Source organism: Netta rufina (assembly GCF_964035555.1).
Source record: "Netta rufina genome assembly, chromosome: 2".
NCBI classification, from domain to species: Eukaryota; Metazoa; Chordata; class Aves; order Anseriformes; family Anatidae; genus Netta; species Netta rufina.
The window spans coordinates 68,953,953-68,972,846 of record NC_140124.1 but is presented as its reverse complement, the minus strand read 5'-3'; the positions used below and the strand labels follow the sequence as shown (position 1 = coordinate 68,972,846).

The 18,894-nt window shown below is 42.5% G+C and overlaps 1 protein-coding gene across 1 annotated transcript in view; it reads left to right on the top strand.

Moving 5' to 3' along the window:
• Positions 1 to 1,466: 1,466 nt before the first annotated feature.
• The window catches only part of DSP (desmoplakin), a gene marked incomplete at both ends in the record, with an annotated part of 37,987 nt that continues 20,559 nt past the window's right edge, over positions 1,467 to 18,894 (top strand). The window contains 8 exons of the mRNA XM_084283229.1: positions 1,467 to 1,657; positions 10,045 to 10,147; positions 11,644 to 11,792; positions 12,146 to 12,320; positions 14,991 to 15,119; positions 16,264 to 16,314; positions 17,311 to 17,472; positions 18,417 to 18,521. Of these exons, the coding sequence (XP_084139355.1) occupies positions 1,467 to 1,657; positions 10,045 to 10,147; positions 11,644 to 11,792; positions 12,146 to 12,320; positions 14,991 to 15,119; positions 16,264 to 16,314; positions 17,311 to 17,472; positions 18,417 to 18,521 (1,065 nt within the window). The remainder of the gene's footprint in view (positions 1,658 to 10,044; positions 10,148 to 11,643; positions 11,793 to 12,145; positions 12,321 to 14,990; positions 15,120 to 16,263; positions 16,315 to 17,310; positions 17,473 to 18,416; positions 18,522 to 18,894) is intronic.

Here is an 18,894-nt window from a genome sequence, read left to right as displayed (position 1 = left end):
CTGTTGCTCAGATCTAAAATATCAGGAAATTATTCAGTGCAGGAAAGACAGAAGTGGGCCCAAGAACTTAAGAATGATGCGAGCTGCTTGTGATCTTCTACACATTTCAAAACTAACAGCACGTGTTGTTGCAGAGCATTGGGTGTCTTACATGACTGGTTGGCTTTACCATGCTTTGGGATGAATGCTGTGGGATTATCTCAGTAAAGCCCGGCAGCTTTATTTGTGGGTGACTACTTAAAATCTGACCACTTTTCCTCTGCCTTCTAACACCACGGTCAAGTGGCCAGAACAGCTGAGGTAGTGTAATTTAGTACAGTTAAGAAATTGTTCCTAATTGACCCTTGAGACTGACCAGGTAGTCTATTAGTCTGTGGCTGAGAATGAAGGAACCACTGGGTATCCTATGGCAAACTGCCTTTGCTGACACACTGCATGCACAAAATAGTAAAACTATTTTTCTCTAGCAACTGGCACTTTTTGTTGTTGTTGTTTTTCACTTTTTAAGAGTAAAGCTTAACTTTTAGGCACCAAAAAAAACTTGCTAAGTGAAAAAGTCAGTTTAAAAACCCATGTCTTGATACCCTCTTTCACAGTCACAGATACAGCACGATACAAGTCACACGTTTCATTCATTTATGTGCACGTTTCAGGACAGTTGTGGAAATGGATTGGGCTTGGAATATGGACAATGTTCCCAGCTGTCGGACTCTGTGTGTCTGTGAATTGATTAAAATGAGCATGTGGTAAGAGTTTTGGGCCGGGGGAATGTGGCTGCTGCCTGTGGACCAGAGTCATCCTCGATGTAACTGTGCTGATGTAACTGCTGCTGTCGTTTTTGGGTGCGAGGTGCCTTCTGGAGTTGTAGGGGGCCGGGTGCGTTGTAGCTCCCCTGTGAGAGGCTAGCGGTGCCTGAAGGTCTGTCTGAAAGAGGAAGGCGGCTGAGCTGACACAAAGTCCACCTGCAGTTTTTAATGGGGCTCCCACCTCCAAACCGAAAACTCGTGCGGGCACCCCGGCAGGTGGACGGCCCGACGAAGGGGGCCGGGGCCACGCCAAGCCGGAGGCCGGGCTAGGGAAGAGGGCAGGAGAGAGGCCGGGGCCGCTGAGGGAGGAGGAGGAGGAGGTGGCGGCTTAAAACCTCCGCCGAAAGGTGTGGCTTCGCCTTTCCTGTGCCGGCGGGGAGGGGACGGGACGGCACCTCTGCTCCTGCCACCACCACCACCACCACCACCACCAGCACCAGCAGCACCAGCACCAGCAGCACCAGCACCACCAGCACCTCCCGCAGCCTCGCTCGGCGGCGCCCCCCGCCCCGCACCTCGCCTCCCCGGCTCCCTGCCCTCGCCCTCCCCGGCTGCCTGCCGCCAGCTGGGGCCCTCCGGGCGGTGAATGCCGCTCCCCCCTCGGGCCCCGGCTCGCCTGTCCCCGCTGTGCCCGCCTGGCCCCCCGTCCCGCCCGCCACCATGAGCATGAACGGCGGCTCCCACCCGCGGCTCAACACGCTGGGCCGCATGGCCAGGGCCGACTCGGGCACCGACCTGCGCTACGAGATGAGCTCCCATGTGGTGGGCGGCGGCGGCGGCGGCACCCACACGCACAAGACCTACTACTACCAGAAGACCTACGGGGGGGACTACGCCTCCGACGGGTACGGGTAGGTGCGGGAGGCTGTGGTTCGCCTCCTCGTTAGGCTCGACTTTGGGAGGGGGGCGATCAGCGGGGTGGGTGACGGGGTGGAGAGCGGAGCGGGGTCTTGGTGTCGCTGCTTGGCACAACTGAGCCATCCTGGCACGTAAAACGCCTTGTTCGGCCTCCGCTTTGGTTCGAGGCTGGGCAAGGGCGAGGCCGGCCTCCGCCTTCTGCCTCCCCTCTTGGCACCAGCACGGCGGAGACCTGGCGGGGAAGACGCCAGCCTGCACGGATGAAGTTTTGGCAAAGCCTTTCCGGAGCCAAGAGGTGCTCCAAACCTATGAAAACCAAGCATGGCAGTTATGAAGACCTGGCCGTGAATCCCCTTGGCCAGGAGCTCATAGGACTGGAAATAGGTGCCAGTCGCTGAAGGAAATGACATCGGTGTCTGATAGCCACCTATAGTGAACACTGCTGGCCGTTAGGCTTTATTTATTTATTTATTGATTTTTAACACATGGAATGGTTCTGTTAAACCTATAGCTCTGGTTATCGATGCCACTGATTTGGGAAGTGATTTGGAAGTGCTGTCATGTAATTTGTGTTAAGTTACAAGCCCTAACTGTACTGACATCCTGATCAGGTTGCAGAAGGATGAGCGTTAAACACATACAGCAAGTAAACAGCAGATGAGAACTTGCAGGCTTTATGAAATAAGCGTACCTGTAAGTGGCTGTTGAGAATTAGGATAACCCTAGTCAGTGCCGAGAGCTCCGTTTAGGTGTTTCAGATCTATTGCCAGAGGACCACTGAATGCAGGACATAACTTGCATTCTGCCTATGTTTGTTTATTACTTTGCACAGTTCTTAGTTCTTCATTTCATTGTTGGTTTGCTGTGTGCATTATGATTAGCTGCTGCTGTAACATGCCTACCCACTGCTGCAGTCAGTATGAGAATACCCCGTCTGTTGAGGTATAATGAGATCAATTCAATACCTTACCAAGGGAGACTGCACATGCTAGGATTCCAAAACACTAGCTGTGTTGCATTTTTGAGGGTCTGTTTTGCTAGTGGTGCTCCGCTGCAAATACCTTTACTGCTTTTAAGAGACAGGCATGAAAAATAAATGGCGGAGCATGCTAATTTTTCCCTGGTCTTTTTCCAGTCTTCACTCTGGTGCAGCTACAGTGGATTCACTGGCGTGCCTTCCCTATTAGTCCTGACTTTCACTAGAGGAGAAATACTTCAATTTAGCATTCTTTGGGTTTTGTTACGTATTTTAAACTAGCTTGCAGTCTGTTAGGCTCTTATTTCTTTAGCTTTCAGTGGTGTCATAGCAAAAACGGAGAGGATAGGCCTGGTGAAGAGGTTAAGGATCTTCTGTCAACATAGTTTCATTTATTCTCTGTAATATAATGTTCATATCTCCTTTTCGGGAAAGTGTAACTGGCAAGGATGTTACAATGAAAGTTCCCTTTCCGTTTATTCCAAGGTCTCTGCATGTTACTAACTTCCCCTGTTAATCAGACTGAAAACCATATATGTATTTTACATACAATCTTCTCGTATGTGTAAAGGTCTCACCATTCAAAGCATTTTGAATAAGTATTTGAAAAATGTATGTGCTTGCACATTACTGAGTTGCACAGGCTTATTTTAGATTGGTGCTGATTTGAATTACAGTATGTCCCCATGTAGAAAATGAGGGATTTTTTGCCATTTGATGAAAAACGCAGTCAAGTCTGATTTTGCACATGTGCTGCGTGCGGAAAATCCACAAAATCCTGTGCTGGTTGTGCTTGCAGGATCTTGCATCTGTTACTACCTTGCATAGTCTGTGGAATTGGTTTTAATATTTGTGTTATGTCTGATACGTTTAGTGACACATTTTAGTGGCAGTTGCTGAACTGAAAAAACAGAGGCTTCTTTTTTTCAATGGAGAAAATTACTGTACCTTAATTTTCAATGCAGTAGGATTTAGCTTAGGGTCTAGTCTTGTAAGTTTTGGGGCGTATTCTGCCAAACAAGTCTGTGCTGAGTATTACATTAGTCACAGAGCAATATAAGACGCTCCCTACCCTTAGGGCTCAGCAAGGTGCTTTTACAACATTCCCGGTTTCTTCTGGCTTGGGAACTCAGGATGAGCTTGGCCCTGAGTACAGATACTCAGCTTGATGTTGAGTCATGCACTCCTAAACTGCCAATTAATCAGTCAAATATTTATCAATGTCTTTGCTATGAGAGATAAAATCTGATCAGCTGGGAGAGAAGACAAAAAGACAGCGGCAAGTTCAGCAGTTTTATTAAGATTTGGGGAGAAAAGAGGTCATAAGATTCATGGTTGCCAAGTGACACATTGTTGCAAAAGCTAATTTATGCACAAGATTTGCTTAAAGGCTAATGGAACACCGGCACCTAAAACTAGGAAAGGATCTAGATATTCAGATCCCAAGTCTTGACGTTACTGGCAGGGACTGCTGGAGAGGCTTAGAGGAAACAGGTCTAAAGCTGCATTTTTGCCAGTCCGATTGTCCTCGCAGTGGTCTGCAGGGTCCTGGCCAAGATGAATCACAGTGTCATGCTGGGCATGACAACTGCCCTAGTGACAAACAAAACTATCGAAGACGGAGAGTAAAGAATGTGTCTGAACTGCCAAATGCCTGCTGTGCTCGCAAAGCGTGCCCCGCGGTCGAGCCAGCACGGAAATACCTCTTAACAGCAGCTGGTAGTGCTGCACAAGATAAGAAGGAAACCAGCTTGCACCCCTCCTAACTCACCTTTTTATAGGTACCTGTCTGAGATCGGTTCCATTGCAAGCTATTCTATGTGTCTTTGAAAGCACGAAAACGTTTGCCAGATGTATTTCAGGTGGCTGTTGTTGGAGGAGCCGTGTTGCCTCGTCTCCCCGCCTTGCCATGCTGGCTGGGCGCTGGGTCCTGCACCTCCCTCTTGCAGAGCTGGTGCTGGGAGAGGCAGCGCAGGCTGTGCGGACGTGCCTGCAGCTGGCAGGTCCTGCCCCTGCAAGCAGCGGCCTCGCTGCTGGTGATTCATACTGGTGGCAGAAGTCCCGCTCAGGGGTGTGAGAATTTTCTTCAAACAGGTGTGGCAGGGCCCCTTGTGAAACCCTGCTTCCATCGAGCTCACGTGGCCGTGGCAGTTTTAAGATTTCACTGGTGACGTTTTTTTTTGGTTTTTTTTTTTTTTTTGTTTTTGTTTTTTTTTTTTTTGGCACATTTCTGAAGGGATTAAGAGCCCGATCATGCACGACGATAAACTTCAAAAGATAGCTTTATCATGTAATGGCCTATGTACATGACCTATGCTTCCAAATATGAAGGTGTCTGAAGATGCACTGTGCCAAAGCTGATCCTAGTAGGAACACAGATGCAAAGAGAAAAGACCATTATCAAATTATTGGTGTTTTCTGACACTTGCATTCACTGTCTTTAAGGGGTAAAGAAACCTCCTGTTATGTAGTAGTTTAATTTCTGGTTATATTTTTACAGATAGTTGATTGCTCACCTGTTAGCTGTTTCTCTCCAGAGATTATCTATTTGTCATACATCTCCTGTTGTGTTAAAACCAATTTTTTAATACTTGGATTTCCAGGTGTGCACATGCAGCTAGCAGATGGTGGGTGCGAGGTGGCTCAGCCGATGGTGTGTGCAGCGTGTGTGCTGGGGATTTCCGTTCCAGTTCAGGTTTTCCTTTTAACTCGCCTAGCCTGGGCATACCGGGTAATCCCTTGATGAATCTATTGCTTGTTCAAACAAGTTTCTGTGTATGGAAAAAAAAAAAAGAGAGGTGCTATTGTTTTGCTCAGCTTCAGACTCTGTGTTGAGTTATGGGAGTTTTGATACTTTGGATCTGCAAAAAGACCTTTGTCAGTGGAAAAAAATGCTTCAGATTTTTAAAAGTATAAATATTTTGTGGAGCCAAAAAAATTAACAGACACTATTTTGACTCGATGTGGGCCCTCTTAAAACAGATCTTTGGGCTGAGAGTATCCTCTTTCTGTGCTTCCAAAGCATTAAGGAATCGTGAAACAGTTTCCACAGCACTGCTGGACGGATGTTCTTCTGCGTGTCCCCTGCTCCTCTGGACCCTCGCTGCCCCCCAGGTGACACAGCAGCTTCTGGATGCTGATGGAGGCAGAGACTAGAGCAGCCCCCATGTGTTTGTGTGTTTTTAACAGCAGTACGCAATGATGAAGCAGAGCATAGTTGGCTTTCCTCCTCGCCTTGTGCATCCTGTGTTAGCAACAGCCCAGTTGGACCTGCCAGGTTGGAAGCTGATTGTTTACAGAGGGTCTATCGTTTATTCAAAACATGTCATTTGAGAAATATTGTTACTTCTTAAATATGTTGGTGATGGTGATAGCCACCCATGGTGTGTTTGAGGGACATAGGCACAGGTGTGCTTGAATCACTGATCGCCATACTCACAACACATTGTGTGGCCTTGAGGGTGTCTCTCAGTCCTGCTAAAACAAGCAGAAATAGTTATTTCTTCTTTCTGTGGAGCAATGTCTCACAAGCATACCACTTCACAGTGAAGTGCAACCTCGCTCAGAAATTCAGGACTCACCAGTGTGGCAATAGCCAAGCTTGGCTCAGCAGGTATATTGCAGCAGGGAGGTGTCTCAAATATTGCCCCGTACAAAACCTGCTTGCAGCAGGGTATGGGAACAACACATTTTGCCCTGACAGGGAGCAAGCCTTTTGCTTCCTATGCAGAATGATGGCAACATGATGATGCTGTCTCTTTTTGAGTGCTCTTCTGGCAGTAGAGAGCTGCAGGGCCACATCTGAAGATCTGTAGCCTTCCCCAAATCAAAAGTGATTCTTCTGTGTTTTGAAGTATTCTCCTAGTTGTAAAACAAAGACACTATCCCCCTATTTGTTCCTTTAATAGTTAATGACTATTAAAATGAAGTCATTTTAATAATGAATTCAGTTTAATAGCGTTGTTTTGAAATTCATGACTTGCCTTCAAAATACCTGTCACAGCCTAAAATTTTTTTGAGTTGCTGGTAGAAGTAGGTTACCAGCTCAGGTCTGAAGCAGCCTAGGCTGTTTGGCTCAGCCCTGTTCCACAGGGATTGAAGATCCAAAGCAGTATGGCCATTAGTCAAGTTTTTACAAAGGTGTTTTTTTATTAGTAGGAGTCCTGGCACTTTTGTGCTATAAGTCTGGCTAAAAGTTCCAAGCTCCAGTTGGGTCCCTTTCTGCACAGGTACATGGAAGGGTTCAAAATGCTGAAAACTATTTACAGGGTGCGCTAAATCAAGCGGAAAAACTGGCCCGTGCTTTCACTGTGCGCAGTGTTTGGTGCAGCAGGTTCCCATTCACAGATTTGAGCTTTAGATGTTGCCAGAGTTAAAATCAAATCAAAATGTCATCATCATAGCACCAGTAGTTGTTGCAATGACCAAAATGTTACTTTATTCTCATTCAGTTTCATGTAAGCAAAATGAGATGAAAGGACAGATTACCAATAAATAGTCCTTTGACAATCCACTAAATCTGCCTCGTGTGAGGATTGTCAGGGTCCTACATCTTTCCGAGGGTCACAAATGTATTTTTACGTAGGATCTAGGCTACAGGGTTGTACTTTGAAAATCCAGGTTCTTTTGTGCCTTCGCATTATGGTGCCACCTAGCATGTTCGTGGGTTGGGTTTTGCCTAAGTTTCTCTGTATGCCGTTGTGTTGGATATGGTATTCCTTTGTCTGGATTTTTCCTTCTGCCTGCAGGTTGGATGTCTGCTTACTCTGCGTTAGGGTTTCTGCTTTGATCTGCTGTTCCCATTGCAGGCCTGTTGTTTCCCCTGGCTGGGAACGCCATTAGTTCTCCCATTGTCATCAGCTACATTTAGCAGGACACTGCCTTCTCATCCACTATCCTAGCATCACTCTCAGTATTTTGACGAACAAAATAGTTAAAATAATTAACTAACAACAATAAAAAAAAAATTGCATACAGGGTGTTAAAAGCTACATTGCTGAACTACCGTGCTCTTTCTTATTTCAGTTTGTATTGCTCCAGCTTCTGCCATTATTTTTGGTTAAGTCCTTATCTGCTAGATTGGAGAGCCTCAAACACTTTCTGCTTTCTCCTTGTGAAGGGTCCCATGAACTCTAAACAAGGAACTTACAGATCTTTATTTGAAGATCTAATTAGGGCATATTAAAGCTTCCCAGTGCAAGGCATTTGCTCCTCCCTTTAAAACACTTCTGTGGATCTGTATTCAACTATCTACAGCTTTCCAACTTTTTTATTATCTGGACAATAATGTTGGATGTAGTGTTTTAATATCATTGGGATGAACACAGAGTACTTGTAATTCTATTTTTCCTGCCGTGTAAATTATTCTAGGAGTTGGATTTATTGAAAACACCTTTTCTCCACAATTTCTTATTCTGTTAACTGTGGCAGTCCTTGTTTAGACCTCGTCTCAGTGTAAAGTGAACTAATTCACTACCACTAAAGTGACCTTTGAGGTCAGTTGAGTTACACTGAACTCAGCAGAGATGCACTGATTTATTACAGTAGGGGTCTGATCCTCATCTATAGTTCCTTTGGCTTCAATGGACATCAGGTATTTGTAGCTGTCAGGAGATGATTAAAAAAGCAATTGAAGAAAAAAGTACTCTTCTCATGTTCTAAAAAGAGAAAATTACTTGTAAGATTCCTCTCTCTTCCTTACTATGTTTCATTAATGAGGGTAATTGTGGGTATAATTAATGTAAATTTTAGATGCAGTTGGATGCTTCTAGATCCAAACACAACAGCTATGCCTAAGGAGAAGGAAGGATTTTAAAAAGGAAGCTGTTGGGGGAAGCCTGGCATAAAATGAGTTGTGCAGTTTTCTTTAAGGTGTTTCCAAGGCATATGGGCATGCGTAGCACAGTACGGTGTGATGTTTATGCAGCCAAAGGGTTACAGTGCAAGTGAGGAGTTGTGTGTGTACAGCTTGTTTTAAGCCACTCAGTGATTTTTCAGTCCTGTCTCTTTGTCTTCAAAGGTTTATTCCCAGGTATTGACAGAAGCAGCTTAAAGACTTGCTCAAACTTTTTCCATTTGCTCAAGAAGAGCTGGTACGAGAATGGCAGGCTGCTGAACGACAAACTACACACGCAGCAAAAGTTCTCTTAAAGGATGCTGGTGAATGTTTCCCTTCATTGCAGTGCTTGTTCCCAAGGACAGCTCTGCTGTGTGTCATGGCTCCTTTTACCAAGTATGATCAGAGGCTGCTGAAGTCAGTTGAAAGATTCCCACTGAATCCTGATGATGTGCTGGTTCTGCTGAGTTGGGCAGGTTTGCACAGAGGCTTTTTGCTGTTAGTGCTCTGTGGAAGGCTTGGGCCTTGAGTGATTTGTAATGGAAAAGGTTACCTGCTGTGAGCACTGCAGTTAGAAAGCTAGGTAAGGCTTGGAAGCGTCCTAGTTTCTTACCGTCTCTTAGTAGTGGTTTATTTTAGTTTCGCTGGCAAGTGCTTGGGTTTGGGAGCTGCCTGAGCTTGCTTGGGAGCTCTGATTCCATCAGCAGGGAATGATTCCTAGCTTCAAGCACCTCACCCACATTCAACTAGCAGTGGCTCGCTTTGGTGGCAGGGTCCCAGGATGAGCAAATGCAGGAATGGCAGCCTTCTGGCGGGATGGATGCAGGAGATTATGTGCAACACAACAATAACGACCCTACTATCTACCTTGGCTTTTTCCCCCACCAGTGATTTTGGTTCGGGAGTTTACCTGGAACCCCCAAACTCCCCTTTTACTTCTGAATTCAACTCCTACATCTGTTTTTGTAATAGCTTAAGCATCTTGTAATGCCTTTTTAAGACACTGCACTAGTCTTTTATTATTTCCGCTGATAAAAGGGCCCTTTGAATACTTGCATAGACTTGTGTGCTCATGTGCTTGAAGAGCAGAGGAGCCTGCTCTCCTTTTACAGTCTTAAGTTCAATGGCTTGTGTGACAGCATGTATGATAATGTAATGTAAAGATTACATTCTAATTTATGGACTCCAAGAAAGATCATGAATAATTTATTTGTACTGTAATACTGTCAAAGTTTCATTTATCAAAGCTGCAAATACCAGTATTGGAGGAAAACCTTTCTCTTAACCACATGTGAGGTTCCATCTTCTGCTCAATCCAATGGTGAAGTTATTCCATGTCTGCTACTGCAGAATTGTGAATCTGCTGATGTGGAATCAGCATTGAACTACAACGAAGGTGTGTGTGTATAGGGACACACAGATCAAGCACATTCGTCTCCATGAAGCTTGACTGGATTTATTATTTCATGTCACTTCCTGTAGCTGTTGGGAATTTCTACTTCACATTTCTCTTTATGATGTGTGGTTACTTTGTACTTACTTCATCTTATTCTTCTCCCCACCAACAGTCAGAATGGGACCTGTACAGTTTCCAGACGTCAGAACACCATTCAAGAGCTTTTGCAAAACTGTTCGGATTGCCTGATGCGAGCTGAACTCATAGTGCAACCTGTGAGTGCTTTTTGTTCTTAGAAGAAGTGATTTTAAATGTCACATGGAATAAATGCTGCATTGTTATCTGAACACACAGACTGTGGTTCTTCACCTCTTTTCTGTTATATCAGCTGTTTTTCTGAGGGAGCTGCCACCTTACCCTTTGAGTGGAATAACATATATCCTTTCTAGGTGTCCTCTTCTGTCTACAGTCAGTGTTCAGTAAAACTGATTGAAATGTAACTGGTTAAGAAAAGGGAGCCTTTGGATTAAAAAAAAAAAACAAACAACAAAAAACCAACCAAAAAAAAACCAAAAACAATCACCACTACCAACAAAACTCCCTTTGGATTCTACTCTTTTTTTTCATTTTTAGGCCAGTGGTTGCTAATAATGTTATGGCCAATAATGTATGTGGAATGTCCTTGGTTCCTGCTGAAGTCAAAGGAAGTGTGGGGTGGTGGGCGTATCCTGCTGTTGAAGCTACAGAAATCCAGAATCCATTTGTAGTTCTTGCAGTAGAAGTGATTTAATGCACACTTTTTGACCCTCTGTAGACAGAAAATTCGTACAGGAATGAACTCTGTGGTTAGCAGTTTATTTCCTTTACAGAATATGTGAGCATGTTTATATAAAAATCAATGCCATAGTAAATACTGCCTCTTGGTAAGGATTAATATTATTCCAGTGAAGTTAAAAGGAAGCAATGTTTAATTCCAGCATGGTGCCACAATGTACATTGCTTGTTTTTCTTTTTTTTTTTTTCTGTTTTTGTGGGGGACAAAGTAATGAAGCCCATCATCATTTTCTTTGCAAAATGAAACCACAGCTGGATTATGTTTAGCTCATCATGGCTGTGTCAGTGCAGGATGAGATCAAAAAGCCTTGTCTTTCTGCTGGAACCACCATGACCATGCTGGTTCACTGCACTGAGAAGACGCACAGAGAATTTGCCTAGAACTTTGGACTATGAGATAGGATGCAAGAAAATGTGACTGTGCAAGGAGTTAGTCCCAGGCAGATGGGGTGCATTCTGCATTTTACAAGGAGAGAAGCTATGGCTGTGACTCTTGGAATCTCAGAGGAACTTGTGTAAAATCAGCAGCAATATTCGCCAGCTCCAGCAAGGACACAGCGTCTGCTTCTTGTCCTCTAAACACAAAAGCTGTTCTTGCTATGTAAGATCTTAAAAATTCATCACACTGAGTACATCCTTGGCTCCACTGAAATAAAACTCCATCAGGACCTGTTATTCTTTATGGAAATGTTTTGTTGGTATTATATTTTAATAACTTCCTTGTGTATTTTATTCATAATAATGACTTTCAAATTACTATGAATCATTTATTAAATGGCCTTCTGCCAGGTAAAACTGTCAGTTGGCGACCTAGCAGTTGAAACCTTTTACACTTCTTAAAAATACTTGGTCCTCATAACATCTCTTTAAATAATCATTGTATAATCTTCAGATTGTTTTATTTAATCTCCTCCTCTTTTTTTTTTATTAATTTTAGGAATTGAAATATGGGGATGGTGTCCAGATTAGAGGGAACAGAGATCTGGAAGAATGTTTTGCGCAGGCAAATGACCAAATGGACATCCTTGATGGGCTGATCAGGGAGCTAAGGCAGATGAACCAGCCCTGTGAAATGTATCAGAAAAGGTACTGAAAGGCCCTAAGGAAGGGCTGGGGGAGGGAATGTGACAGATAAAATTCTGTGGTGTCTGGAGTGCTCACGTTCTCTGGTGTTGCAGGCTGTGGCAGAAATCAATAAAGTGGAATGAAATCAGTTTGGTTTGGGCATGCTAACATGGAGAAAGGTTGTGCAGTGATTTCACACAGAATTTCACATCCTGGTTGTCTCCATGAAATTTCAGTCACTGTAGTTTTTCCACAGCCTATGCTATCACCATTTCTTTCTGAATACCTGATGATTCAGCAGGAGATACGAATTGTGTTGTTCCCATGTTTTCTGTGTTTTCCTCATAGAAACCAACTGTTACCTTCCCTTTCAGGCTGCTTCAACTTCAAGAGCAAATGCGTGCCTTATACAAAGCTATCAGCGTTCCCCGCGCCAGGAGGGCCAGCTCCAAAGGTGGTGGTTGCTATTCCTCTCAGAGTGGTTCAGGCTGGGATGAGTATACAAAACGTGTCACAAGTGAATGTTTGAACTGGATGAGACAGCAGAAGGTAAATTTCTCCAAAACCTAAAGACAATGCTAAGACCTGATTTTGCTGATAAATGTCACCTTACATGCAATAATGTTCTGACTGCCACTAGAACATTAAAAGTACAAATAAATGGTAGTAGATTGTTCCAAATTCCTCCCTCCCTCCTTTTTTTCCCTCTTATATTTGAAGCATTGTACATATAGTGTTTCCACTGAAATAGAAAAATGGATTTTGGGGTCTTCTTTTGCAGGGAAAAATTTGAAAACAAAAACAAGACACAGCTGTTAACAAAAGGCATTGGCATGTTTGCGTTGGAGATTATTACATTCAATATTTCCTTCCTTCCTTCCACAGATTTCCTTTATGCTTCATATTTATTTTAACCCTTTTAACAGATAAGACCAGCTTCACAGATCTAACCATTGTCCAGTATTTTGCAGTTGTCCTCCCTCTAATCTATTCTTATCACAATAGCATCCAGAAGGTACAGTTGATTGCCACAGGACTAGACTTTCATAAGTCAGCTTCATCATTTTCATGTGTATCTCTTGCATGCACAGAATAAATTTGCCTATCCACAGCTGTTGATGGTGTAACCTGGAGTAGAAACACACACTCAGAGCTTGTAGTGCTCTCATGCTGCTGGGGTAGAAGTTCTGTGTTTGTAGTTGGACACCACTTTGACAGACAGGAGAGAAAGAGCAAGGAGGCCCAAGTTACAATTTGCTGACTCTCTGTAATTTGAAATTGCATTATTTTTATCTCTCTTTATTAGGTTGTTGCTTAGTGATCCTGTCATTGTTATCTGCATGTGGTGTTTACCAGGTGGCTGCTATGCAAACCAGATGAGCAGGGGAGAGCTCTGTACAGTTCCCATACTTTTATGTGAGTGCCAGTTGTAGTCTAGTCTTCCAGTGGCCTCCCATATCGTGGCATGTTTTAGAGGAAGGGGAAGTGGAGATGCACTTGAGTGCTAACATTTACAGGCATTGTGCCAGTAAAGCAACAGCAAATATGATTGCCCTTCACATACTGTGGGAGAGCAGGCTATCTGTTAGACCTGCCATGGTTTGAGGAGTGATATTGGACAGACACTGGGCCTTCTTCCAGTGAAGAAAGATGAGGAACATGTACCTCCCAGAGATGCCACGTGACTCCCAGCTGAGACACCCCTCGCTAAGCATAGGAAGCATGAGCAAACTGTGTTCACACACAATAGCTCCTATGAAAGAAAAAGGATTGTTCTCTCTCCCTTTCAGTCCCTAAAGCAAAGTGGAGGTGAGGCCAGTAAGCGCTTAGCTTCCTATTGGGCTTTTGAGTTTTATTTATATATATATATATATTCAGTGCAAAGTTCAAAATAAATTTTCCCTATACCTTTTCTTCCCATTGTATCTCACTATCTGCTCACATTGGGGCTGAGATAACATTCCTTCTAGTAGCATAATGAGATGTTAAACAGTCTGAACAGCTGTGTTTTTCTGCTGGTGTTTTTGTGTCCTCTATATCCGGATGGTTCGCTGACAGGAGAATCAGGTGGTAGGAAGGTCGGTCAAATTTCCATTGCAGAATTAGGGAAGGTGAACTGAAATCCAGACAGCCTTTGTTCACATATTGGCAGTCATCCAAGATTGCTGCTGTTGCTACAGTCTAGCTGGACTGTATAAATATAATGAGAAGGGTCAAAGTCCTGTAACTTTTAGATGTCTGAATGTAAAACGTTTCATTTCTTGGAACATTTTCAGCCTTGCCTTTGAACCCTTATGCTTGAGTGTGGTTCAGGCTTTATTGACATCTGTTGACTCAGAGATTTGGCTTCAGGCTGGTAATTATTAAATTCAGTCCCAACCCAGGAATAAGATATCGAATCCTCTATGGCGTGTGTGTGCACAATGGCATTCATACAGAGATGGATTGCGATTGTGTCTTCACACTATAAAAGGTGCTTTGGAATTTGAGGAATTGGGTTGTGAATTCAGTGGAATTTTAGATTTGCAAATAATGAAGCAGAGAATTGCAGTCAGATAGTTCTCAAGTTAGTAATTATCCAGTTGTATTACTGTTCTTTCTAAGGCTGTTCCTAGAGATTTGTACTGAATGTCATATAATAAACCCTGCCAAAATGCAAAACAAACATATTCTATAGCCCTTTCAGCTTATCTAATACATTGGTAGGCTTCTTTTTTCCTTTTTTTTTTTTTTTTTTTTTTTTTTTCCATTTTGTTGGACTACATTTAACTGAAGTCAGTGGAGCTGCATGAGTGTAATTAAAATGGAATGTAGTATACTGGGTTACAGAACTGTGCATTTTCACATAAGTTGCATGAGTAGCATTTGAAGTCACAATTTGTTTTCAGAGTGATAAGAATGTAACTGTACTATAAAACATAAGAGCACAGTTTAGTCCAAAGTAAACATGAAATACACTACTGAGTGTGCTTCGTCTTGTCTAATTTTAAGCAACTTAAATATTTTCTGTACTTTGTTTCTTCTACTTCAGGAGCCTGTCACACGGTTTAAGCAAGGGCAATTTTAAGAAATTTTTAACCCCTGATCTGAACTTCCCTTTGTTTAGTTTTACTCTTTATTGTATGGTCACATTTCTTTCAATTCAATTCCTTGATGCTCTGATTTAGATGATAATGTCTTTTTGGAAATGAAAGTACAAATACTGTCTCTTTTTCCTAGTCTGAAATGGAGCTAGTGAAATGGGGGTTTGATGCAGCGTCCATCGAGCAACAGATTAGTGACCATAGGAGAACTCATAACGCCATTGGAGACTATCGCTGGCACTTGGACAAAGTCAAAACAGACCTGGTAATTACTGTCTTCCCTTATACATTGCTTAATCTAGATTTGTGTCCTTGGCTTGCCAGTGTTTGACTACAGCAAGTAATGCTGAACAGCTCAGCTTCTCTTCAGAAAGCACTGATGTCATAACAACTGCTTTCCACCCTAGTGTTTATTACTTCATGATTATTCAGTGTTCTGTTTCTTTCCCCAGAATTTTGTAATGAGAATTTAGTAGTTATTTAACATTTTGTTGTTCTGTACCTGGCAAATAAATATCGGGATATTTTTGGTGAGAAGAATAGCTAAGAATGATTGTTCTCACTTACTTTTTTTAAGACAAGAAAGTTAAAGGAGAATGTGGGTAAAATACAGCCTTGAGTAATGAGGGAGTTTCTGTGAAAAAAGACCAAACTCTGGGCTAAATTTAGGGCTTTTTTTTTCTTCTCCCTCTCTTCTGAGACTTCTGGTCCACTCTGGGTTTTGTGATTGGAATAAAGAAGTCAGTGAAAGTGCAGTGGTTAACCTCTGCTGTCACCCTAACAACTAGATATTGGAGGAATGTTTACTTCATCTCCATTCTTTTCTGTTAATTCCTCAAGTGGATGAGAGGAGAGAGAGTTGGATCTAAAGAAAAGGGATTCAGTTTTGAAGCTTTGTTTTCTCAAACAAGCTGAAAAGCTGAAGCGTTGTTATTTTCTTTTCTCTTCTGTTTATAAGAAAGTTAATAATGTAGCCCTATCAAACACTAGTTCCAAGGTTGTGCAGGTTCCCAGTTAAAGAAATGGGAATAAAAATTGGAGCATGCTGCTCAGGATCACAGTTTGTATTACTTCACAGTCTTCATAAAGCTTGCTTTAGGGCTAGGTGGTTCCCCACAAGCTATCTAGGAGTTTGGTAAAGAGATCAAATTTTGGAAGCTGTTTTTGTGTTACAGGGGTTATGTTCAACCTGTTTTATAACATTGTCGTGAGAAATAAGTTTGTCCAAGCCTTAGTTTTATACTTCTGGCCCTCCAGTGGTACAGATCTGCTGCTCACTGATGTCCCTTGCAGGCATCTCCAAAATACCACATGAAATTATAACATCATGGTACTGGCATTGTAAAGGAAGTACCCACAGGTAGATAACTCGTAGAAGGCACGCTAAATATTTGCTGTCTCTGTTTCAGCGTGAAAAGGCCGCAGTTCATCAGCTGGAAGAAGAATACGAAGGACTGCTGGTGAGCACAAGATGCGCTCATATGTGATACCCTCAATGATAAATGCCTTTTGCTTTCTTAACACTGGTGTGATAGTCAAGGGACACTTCAAGCTTCGACAAAATGATAGATGCATGTATAACTAATTCCATTCAAGAGTGTTTTGTCGTTTAGATGAGACTTATTTTGAGGCATGAATTTGAGATTAATTCATTACCTAGTTTATAATTGACTTACCAGGAAGTTTCTAGTTTGCAACGGGTAAAGGAGGTTGGTCACTAAGCAGGTGAAGAGTAGAACTCTACCTCCTTAATGGGAGTGAATGTGGCAGTAGAGTTAGTTTATATTAGAAGCTTAAAAAATGACTCAAAGTTGTGTTTAGAACCAAATTCTGTTTAGGGCTGTGCATCTTGTCCATGTTGGGTCTTCATGTAAAACACTAAGAACCTTGTGCAAATGGTAGATGTAACCCTTAGAATTGGAAGCTGCTTCCTGTACACATTTCAAATAACAGGATATTTATTATCATGCAAGGACAGAGAAGGAATCTTTTCATGAAGCATCATCTGCGCAAAAGGTGCTGCTACAACATCAAGGATATACTGTCAGCAGCAAATGCGAGTAAAAGTGATGTTAAATTTTCAGTCATTTTCTTGTATTTTCCCCCATGTCTTTTTGCTTGCTTGCCTACATGTCTGCTACGCTTGTGTTTGAAATGGCTTTAGGAAGCTGGTGACTTCAGATTGCCATTATTTTTTAAATCCAGGCACGTTATCCACTATCCATTGCCAACAAGTTTCATAGCTCTGTAGATGAAGGCATGTTATCCACTATCCATTGCCAACAGATTTTATAGCTGTGTGGTTTTGAATATTATTAGTTCAAAAAAAAAAAAAAAAAAAACACACAAAAAAACAAAACACCATACATATGCATGCTATGCTTTTGTCTACCCCTTCTCCACCCAGCACACGCTTTTCTGTGTTTATTGTTTCTCATTTCTGGAATTCCTTGTAGAAATACTCGTTTGAGAGAATGGATCAGCTCCGTCAATTCCAGAACCTCATCCAAGCCACCAGCAGAGAGATCATGTGGATCAATGACTGTGAGGAGGAGGAGCTTCTCTACGACTGGAGTGACAGGAACACAGATATCGCCAGGAAGCAGGAGGCCTTCTCTGTAAGACAGCACAACCCCCCCCGTGCTTTCTGTGGAATCTCTTTTGGCATATTTAGGGAGGAGCAGGGCAGGCATTTCTTCTCTCTAAGTACCTTTTTTTTTCTTTTTTTGACAAAACACTGTTGGATTAAGTACTGTGTGACAACCTTTTGGATCAAGATTGTACATGAACTGGAAGATTGCTCACTCAACCACTTGTGGATTCTTTTGACCTTGGAAACTGACCTTATCAGTACAGTTCACTGAGAACCAGTAATCACATGTAGCTTGTGCACACAGTCATTCTGTTGACATGCTAAAGTAGGGGACTTGAATCAAGCAGTTCAGTTCTCCCTGTTATGACTACTCAGAGGCTAGGGATCTCTGTATGTGGTCCTGATGTCTTCACCAGGAGCTAGGGCCATGCTGGAGGGAATTGCTCTCTCTTCCCATGATGGTCTTGCCAGCAATGCATTGAGAGCACTGTCAGAGGTGGTTTGCACTGATCCTTGTTGTCTTCTGTGGGTACAAAAGGAAATTGAGCATGTGTGTTTCTTAAGCCTATGTTGGTGCTGATTACCAAAGTAAAAAAGGAATGAAAGTTCACACCATTAAGGGGATTCTCTAATTTTTTTTTTTTTTTTTTTTTTTACTATTTTTAAGTTCAGTTGTTCTGGATGTTGCAAGATGCAATCATTCTTGCTTCTGTCATTCCGTTTTGACAGGAAAGGCTAAATTTTGCATGCTTTGCTCTGTGAAGCATCAAGTGTAGAGACTAGAACTGAAAGGCTACATTCTTTGATTCTGCTATCTTCATGTTTAGCTTCAGTGCACTGAGTAGAATTAATATTTAATGTTAGCATGGATAATTTCATAGAGTCATAAATATCTGGAAAATTTTAAGTAAATTATTCTAAGCACTGTGCTTTTGGAGGCTTGTTTAATGCTGTGTTTTGGTTGTTTAGAAACGTATGAGTGAACTGGAGCTTAAAGAAAAAGAACTCAACAAGCTAAAGCAGGAAAGTGACCAGCTAGTTCTCAACCAGCACCCTGCTTCAGACAAAATTGAGGTGAGTTAGACTTATGTGATTGAACTTGCTCCTGTAGTTACTATGTGGGAAAACTTCTCAGTGGAAGTCCACAAATGAAATGCTGCATTTGGACCTGAGAAGGATTTGCTTGCCAAAAATTGTGTCCCTTTTCATCCAGTTGTATGAACTGCTCTAATAAACATTACTACCTTCCTCTACAAACCTGGCCACACAACGACTGCAGCTTTCTTAACAGCTTGGGGGAGATCTTGTTGCTACCAAATTTGATGATAGATGTATATAAAAATTAATACAGGGGCTTAAGGACTTGTCTAAATATATCGAAATTGCTGTACCTCATGTGAGTTAACTTCAGTGCAGCAGAATTTATGGTAGGAAGGCATGTCATTCT